Source organism: Cornus florida, unplaced genomic scaffold (assembly GCF_030987335.1).
Source record: "Cornus florida cultivar Cherokee Brave unplaced genomic scaffold, ASM3098733v1 CherokeeBrave_3.0.0_Hap2_Chr04, whole genome shotgun sequence".
NCBI classification, from domain to species: domain Eukaryota; kingdom Viridiplantae; phylum Streptophyta; class Magnoliopsida; order Cornales; family Cornaceae; genus Cornus; species Cornus florida.
Genome location: NW_026775574.1, coordinates 68,447,024 through 68,455,623, shown reverse-complemented (window position 1 = coordinate 68,455,623; position 8,600 = coordinate 68,447,024). Strand labels below are relative to the sequence as shown.

The 8,600-nt window shown below is 34.3% G+C and overlaps 1 protein-coding gene across 1 annotated transcript; it reads left to right on the top strand.

Annotated features, from left to right (window-relative positions):
• Window positions 1-5,136: 5,136 nt before the first annotated feature.
• On the top strand, window positions 5,137-7,897 carry LOC132303442 (uncharacterized). Its single transcript, XM_059800697.1, has 2 exons — window positions 5,137-5,900; window positions 6,457-7,897. Exon 2 carries the CDS (start codon window positions 6,740-6,742, stop codon window positions 7,310-7,312), a length of 573 nt encoding a protein of 190 aa, XP_059656680.1. The 5' UTR covers window positions 5,137-5,900; window positions 6,457-6,739; the 3' UTR covers window positions 7,313-7,897.
• Window positions 7,898-8,600: the final 703 nt, after the last annotated feature.

The following is an 8,600-nucleotide window of genomic DNA, read 5'->3' as shown; positions in this document are numbered from 1 at the left end:
TATGAAACTCCAAAGTTTCATAAAATCAAACTTTTGGGTTTTTAAAACAAGTGCGGCAATGGTACATTACAAGGGGTAAACTGGTCTTTTTAGACAAAACCAGATGCAATTAAGAATACCATTAGATAGAGAAGGAAAAACTAATAAATCTAGACTCAAGAATCTCTTGATTTGGAGTCCGTATGAAGAAGATATGAAACGTCAAAGTTACAAAAAACTAGACTTTTGGGTTTCAAATCAATGCGATAATGGTACTTGGTGAGGGGTAAAATGGTCCTTTCAGAGAGAATTGAATGCAACCGTACATACCGTTGGATAGACAAGCAAAAGTTAATAAACTTAGACTCAAAAATCACTTGATTTGGAGTCCGGATGATGAAGATATGAAGTCTTAAAGTTTCAAAAAAAATTAACTTATTTTCCGAGTAAGAAATCTGGGCAGGAATAGTGTTTTTACAGCAAGCAACATTTGATTTTTTTCCCAGAACTGAGGCTGAGAACGGACCTTTAAACGAGTTTTTTTGGAAAAACACGAAGAAGAAACTCCCCATAAAATCATGTTTTCTACCCGACATCGCAAAAGAAACCAAAAAAAACAAGATGTAAAATCCCTAAAATGCCCCTTAAACAGCATAGGTCAAGATGGACCCAAAAAGCTGCTACATGAATTTTTTTCAAAATTTGCCCGCAACTGAGAGCAAAAACGGGCTACCAAAAGAATTTTTCTGGAAAAACACGAAAAAGAAACCCCACCTAAAATCGAGTTTTCTACCCGACAGCATGGGAGAAAATGAAAAAAACTCACTGTAAGATGCCTAAAATGCCCCTCCAAGAAATCTGATCATGAGGGTCTAAAAAGTTGCTAAATGAAAACTGGAAGCTGAACTTTGTGATGGATTTTCGGTATCAAGACGACATTTTATGGAAAAATACGAAGAAGAAACCCCCACTAAAATCATATTTTCTAAGTGACCATGTAAAGACCGGAATTTATTTCCTGAAGGAAAACCCCAGGATACCCTAAAATCAGATTATGCAACAAAGTTGTAAAATGAGTCCACAAGAGGCTCAAATAACCAAGGATGAGGTTTTTCTTGAAAACGATCATGCACGCAAACGTAACTTACCTATTTGGATGCATTACAGTGGTCCATGGCTTAAAAATACGACCGATGGAAAATCCGACCCCCAAACGGCCAAAAAGGCAAAAATGGACTTGAAATGGAAAACATAAAAACAAAAATTGACAAATGATTTCAAATGATCGTATGGCTCTTTGCCACACTTCATACAAGATTTATGAGACCCTATGAAAGAATGAAAATGGAATTCCCACACCTGATGCAACCATGGTGAAATAATGACTTGGCATTTTTTAATATTTTCATAATATTTCATGAAGTTAAAACATACATAGAATTCAATATACATGTCAATGGCCTCCGGCCTCATCTCATACATATAAAATACATTGTAAAGAGTGTACTTAGGTACACATTACATACATGAAATCAAAAGATACAAGCTTTGTCAAAATAAACAAAAGCTAACATGATATGCTAACATGTGCATATTCAATGTCATAAAAAATACTTCAAGACTTCTAGCATGTCTAAGAGTGTTGTGTATCCCACAACAAAGCTTCTTTACCTACAAAACACCCAGTAACTTCGGGGTGAATAAACAAGACTAACAAGTTTATTCGTAAGGGATGAGCATGTATCGACTCGATTTCTTTAGAGATTTTTAAGACTAACATGATATATTTCAAAAGGGTTCATGCTACCTAACGTCTATGTCAAATATTAGACTCAGGTATCATCCTAAGCTATCATGGAGTATAAGCAACAAGTATCATGACATATATACATATATGAAACAAGTCAGAGTTGGGATAATCCAAGAACACGATAAGAAGGATGATAGAATACAAGGATCACATTATCAAATGCAATTAACATGATTGGGAGTGATATATGAAATCAAGAACAAGGCATAATATCTATGCAATTAACAAGATTGGAGCATTCCAATTAACACGATAGAAGTAATACAACAAATCAATGACAAAGCATAATATCTATGCAACTAAACAAGGATGGAACATTCCATGAAACACGAAAAGAGTTATATCAAGAGTAAGGCATAATATCTATGCATTTAAACAAAGATAGAATCTTCCATACAACACGAAAAGAGTCTTAAATCTTCAAGGAATACAACACTTGAAATTTAAGGAGTTAAATCACGATAAAGCATAAAATCTATGCAATAAGACAAGATTGGAGCATTTCACATACACGACAAGTTTAAATCTTCAAGGAATAGCAACTTGAAATTTAAAGAGTGAAATCAACCAATGTAGAAACTCGGATATCGCCCGGATTAAAACCGTACTCTTGAGATCACTTTAGGGCTACTCACTCATGGGTACCTTTCCCTAGTGCGCACTATAGTTTAGAGGGACAATCCCCCGTACTAGAACCAAGTCTTAGCTATGTCAATTCCTGATTGATATCCCAAGTTCCAAAATTAACAAGTTGTGTAAGTCAAGATTGTATCAAAATACAAGAAATGCATTAACCACATATCATACACAACCAAGATTTTGGAACACACAAGACATGCCCTAAGTTCTCAACTATGATGGCATGTGAAATGTCAAGAAATCAAAGTGTGCATTTATATAGACCACAACCAAGATAAATAGCACATGGAATCCATCGAAGCAAATATACCACAAGTATAACGTACATGATATCAGTTGCATACTAAACAACACGTGTACATAAACCATTCCAAGACAAATGAACATGTTCATTAAACACATTAATGAAACCAAGATACAAAAAGTCTAGATACGTGATATCAAGGCATGATTAACTCGAGGGAGACATAAAAGGAAATTTAATCTACTTCAGGGATTAAATTATCAAGGTTACATGGTAAGTCCAAATGTTCTACGAACAAGGCATGTCAAGGATCATGTCAAGGCCAAGTTTAATGTCAAGTTTCAAGTTCACTTCATACACGACACAACTATGTGAGTTAAGTTCCATACAAACGAAATGAATAAATATAAGTTTCAAAACTTATTCGATTATGCTCAATGTAATACACGTGAAGGAACTTATCAAGGAAATCATGAATACAAGGTTAGAAACTTAATCAAGTGCATAGAACCATTGAATGGATTTTAATTATTTCATTTAATTAAAATCTCTAGATTTTGAAAGTCATCCAAATGACCTCAATTTAATATATGTTATACAATATGTCATAACTTGATTTAAGAACACATTACAAGTACATTTCATGCAAGTTACGGTCTTGAGTATCAAACTTTAATACAAAAAAAATAATAAATGAAAGGTTTCAAAACTCAATCAAATATTCTAGATTTAATATATGTGAAACTATAGGGTATGCACATCACGAATATCAAGTCGGAATTCCAATGGAGTGAATAATACACTCGGAGCAATTTAATTAATCTAATTAATTAAATATTACTATATTTCAAAACTTCTCCGATTACTCTCAAATTAATCTATATTGAAGAGTATGCTAGGGCCTAACATAATATGCTATCACATGTTGATTTAAAGTTAGATAAGGCCACATGATTTAATATTTTATTCAAGATAAATATTAAATAAAATCTTCATTACTTGTCCAAATAATCTAGATTTAATATATGACAATTTACATATCGAGGGGTAATATTCTATCATGCCACATGATTAAACAAAGTTATGGACAACCGGGAAAATTAATCCTTCATAAGAAAATTAAACGGCGTTGAAAACTGAGTCCCGAGAAGAAAGGGATGCCCCGAACAAGTTCAACGGCAACCGGGTCCTGAAACTCTGAAACTGGAGAAAAACGACCATTAGGAAATTCTATGAATTTATGAGTCGACGAAAAGTGAAAATGAATCCCGTACGAGGATCCAGGATCCAGACGAGATATTTTGCAATAACTTTCGTTAATTGCACAATGGCCCCTACAAAAAGGGTTAACTGAGAAACTACCCCAGAATGAAAATATCTTCCAAAAGATATTTTCTTAGATACCTCTGAAATAAAATATCTTCAAAAGATATTTACGAAAAACAGCCCAAGAAATGAAAAAGATTCTGAAGAATTGTGCATTCATGCCCCTATGGGCACCAAGAGCAACTAGAGTACATTCTTGCAAAAATAAAGATACGTATTTCAAGAAAACCACTCAAGATGAAGGCACGTGACGTCAAAAACTAACTCCGAGCATGAAAAGTGAGGTTTTTCCAAACAGGTGACAAACGGGAAAAAGACAGAATAGGAAAAAAGACGAAACAGGGAAAAAGACAAATAGTGCATAGTGTCCGAAAAGTAAAAATGTGAAAATGACTCGGTCCTCAAACGAAGTTGTCAATTCACATGAAAAAGTCTCAGAAACCGATTCCGAGCACTCGAGATGACACTAAGCGACACGAAACAGAGCTCAGGAAAAAAAAATTAAACGAAAAAAATTCATTCGTAAAATTTCAAGAAAAAGAAAAGGGAGTCAAATGACCGGGTCGTTACATTATTTCAATTTTTTTTATATTTATTTTATTATTATTCTTTTTATTATTATTTTTATATATATATTTCATTTTAGTGTATATATATTTCTTTTTAGTTGCTTATTTAATATATATATATAAAATAACAAAAAAAAAATGTAAATAACAAAATAAAATAATAATATATATATATATATTTTTGTAATGGATAGTGTAGGTTGGTATTTGATTTTATTACAATTTATTATTATTATTATTATTATTTTTTATATAGAATTTATTTTTGTGTATATGTTTTTCTTTTTAGTTTTGCTTTTTATATATATATCTATATAATAAATAACAAAATAAAAAAAAATTGTAATGAGTAGTGTAGGTTGGTATTTGATTTTATCCTAATTTATTTTATTATTATTATTATTATTATTATTATTATTTTTATATATAATTTATTTTTGTGTATATATTTCTTTTTAGTTTTACTTTGTTTAAAAAAATAAAAAATAAAAAAAATAAATAAAAGGGATTGATCAATCCCATGCTTGGCAGAGAGCAACAAAAAATGCCCTAGTGGATCGATCCCCCAATCACGTGGATCGATCCCTTTTTATCTGTGTCTGCACTTTCTCATTCTAGTAAAGGGCCAATTTTTTGTCTAAAAATATCGATCCCTCCCTCACTTAAGGAGATGAGCACCTCATCACATTGCCCTTCTCCTATCTCTCGCCTCTAATCTCTTAACCCAAATCCACACTATCAATCTCTTCATCCGTTCCTCACTGTCTTCTCTTCCCCGCAAATCTCTCAACCTTCAACCTCCACTCCCAAGTTCTTCGTCTAACCCTCACTGTTTTCTTCTTCTCTTCCGCGGCGCCATGGTGTTCGCACTTCACTATTTGAGACTCGGCCTTCGCTTCGTTTAAACAGCGGTGCCCTTTTCTTCGCCCTTCCCTTTTCCTTAGGTCGCGGGTAATGTCTCTCCGGCCGTGATTCTGGGTTGCGGGTCCTTCCGGCGATTTTGATTTGGTTTTCTCTAGCGATTCCGGCTGGGTTCTTTTCTGGCGAACTCATAAGTTGCTGTTCTTCTCTGATCGCGGCTGGGCTGTTCTTCTCCAGCGATCGCGGCTGTTTCTTCTCCAGCGATCGCGGCTGGTCTCTTCGGCGATTTTGACTGGTTTCTTCTCCGATCTCCTTGCGATTAATTGATTTTGTGAGTTGCTGATTTTGTGGGTTGTTAATTGGGTTCCAGATTCCATTGTCAAAAACCCCAATTGCTGATTTTGTGAGGTGGGTTCCAGATTCCACTGTTAATTGGGTCGCCATTCTCCTTTGCTTGCATTAATCGATTCGGGTAAGTGATGATTCATGGCTGCTGTTGGCAATGGTCATTTTAGATTGAGTTCCCTTGCAATATAGGTTGTAGGTCTTTAAAAAAAAAAATAATAATAAATTAAAATTTCAGCAATGTTACAATGATTTGAAATGGGTTGTTAATAATTTGGTTGTAATTTTGGGGATTTGTTTTGGACTTCAATTGATGATTACAAAAGTCTAAATTGATGATTTAAAAAAAAAGTTGAATTGATAATTTAAAAAAAATATATATATATATTTCTGGATTAATGATTTAAAAAAAAAAAAAAAAAAAAAGTTGAATTGATGTTTTTTTTTTAAAAAAAAGAAAAAGTTGAATTGATGATTTAAAAAAAAAAAAAAGAAAGTTGAATTGATGATTTGAAAAAAAATTCATAGTGGCCAAATTGGGTGTTGGGTTGTGGTGGTTGTTAAATTTGGATTGTGCATGGGTGCTTCATTTAGTTAATTATTTGGAGTTTCAATTGGTGATTGGGGAAATTTGGTTATTGAATTTTGTTGGTTGAGTTGCAGAATTTGGTTTGTCATTGCAGATTGGTCGTTGAATTTGGACTAATTCCCATATAGTTCAATCTTTAAGAAATGACTCGTGTTTTTTCTTCCAAACGTTTTAAACCCTCCAAAGAGACTGCCAAAGCCATGTGTCGTACCAAACGTCTGGATTTTGAGACAACCTTCGACATTGAAGGTACGTTTCGCCATAATAACACGACTGAATAGGCAGTGTTAAAATTTGAAAGGAGGCGTTTGTCCTGCCTTTTTAGACCAGCTGCAAAGGTTGCATATCCCTGTATTGTGTGCCTGTTTTATCAGAATATGGAATGGTTTAGTGATGCACCAGAAATATTAGCTACAACCATTGATGGTGTTCGAATTCACTTTGGTGTCTTGGACATAGCCCAGGCATTAGGGTATCCACATTTGTGCCCCACTGACTTGCTAGCAGAGAATGGGAAGCTACGTTTTGGCAAGTTCCCAGAAAAACCTACCGTGCATTCTATTGTTAAGGATATGTGTGCCGGGAAGTATGGTGACAAGAAGAAGAAAAATTGTGCCAGCAAGTCCTCACTACCTAAGGCTATGTGGTTTTTCGATTCGGTTCTGAAACGGAATATTCATCCAATAGGTCATAAGGTACAACGGGGGCAAGAGTTCTTAATAGCGTTGTATGCTACCCACACTGGAGCATGGTTTTCTGTTCTAGCTCTCATCTTTAACCAGATGCATAAATATTGGAAGCATTTAGTGGCGAGTGGGGATTCGAATGCGAAAAAATGGAAACTCACGTTTCTGTATCTTATTACCCAGCTCCTTGTCCTTCGGCGCTTCGTGGTTGATAATGATGAGATCTTTGAGGCTCCATGGGTGACTTTTGGGCTAGCACAGTGAAACTTAAGCCTTTCTCATATGCCTAGTGCCAAGAAGGAAAGTGATGGCATGGCAGCAGGTGATAAAGAGGATGTAGATGCCATGGCTACGGACATTGTTGGAGGTCTGAGGAGCAGATTGCTGATGGTGCTAGTTATGGATAGCACAGGCTGTGTCACCAAATGTAGAGGAGTTTGCGGGGGTGACTAGGACAGAGTTCAATGCCATGGTGGTGCAGTTGAGGACTGAGTTGGCTGACTCTCAGGAGCAACGTCGAGTCGAGCATGCTGAGCTTATATAGCAGCACACCACTACCCAGCGCATTCTATAGGATCTTCTTGAGATTATTTCATCGAGTGTCCCACGCTCTTCCACATTGTTGCCTGATGCATGATTTCTTTTATCTATTTTATGCTATTCAGATTTTTCTATTTAGAGTGGGTGGGATTTTATATGGCTATAGCCAGATTTTTGTGATTTAGAGATGGATATTTTGTGAACCTGTATTTCTGGGTTTAAGTGATATATTTTGGTTATATTCATCCATATATGTTTTGTACTGATGCTTTTGCTATAAATTTATACATTGATGATTGCTTTTGGCTTCTGTTGCTCATATTCATGTGTTTTATGGATGCTTTTTACACTTATGGGTGTCAAAAAATTTTTTTTCTATTTTATTTATTTATTTTAAATAAATAACAAAAAAAAAAAAAAAATTCCAGTAGAATTTTGTCTTACTAGAGACGTTAAACTTAGCCCATTTGTTTATTTATTTTGTAGGTTGTATATACATGTTCTTTTTCTTTATTTCTTTAAAAAAAAAAAAAAAAAAAAAAAAAAAAAAAAAAACACATACCACAAAAATTAAAAAATATGTGCTACCGGTAGGCCCTTATGCTTGGTTATAAATGTTTTATCTTTTATAAAGTGTTTCATCTCATATTTCTTTGCATTATGTTATATATTGTTTTGAACTGTATGCATTGCTTATCCCATGTGATATTTGATGCGCGTTTGCTAGTATAAACTAGGTTTTTGCATCCAAGTTTGGGGGAGACATTTTTCCTACTGAATCCTTGCTGGACTTCATTGTCTTTGCCATCACGGTATACTCTTTCCATCATTTTTTATTGTTCTCCTTGCACATCGAGGACAATGTACAGTTTAAGTTTGGGGGTAAAGTCATTATAATTCATTTTATTTTAAGTTGAGTTTTAAATGTATGATGAGATTTGAGATGTGTTTGGCAATGATTTTGAACTTTTGAAGCATAGTGCCTTTAAAAAGTAAGTTGTTAGAGTCTAAT

Excerpts from the sequence above, each read along its gene's own strand:
- LOC132303442 (XM_059800697.1), top strand. The coding sequence starts at position 6,740 with ATGGAATGGTTTAGTGATGCACCAGAAATATTAGCTACAACCATTGAT.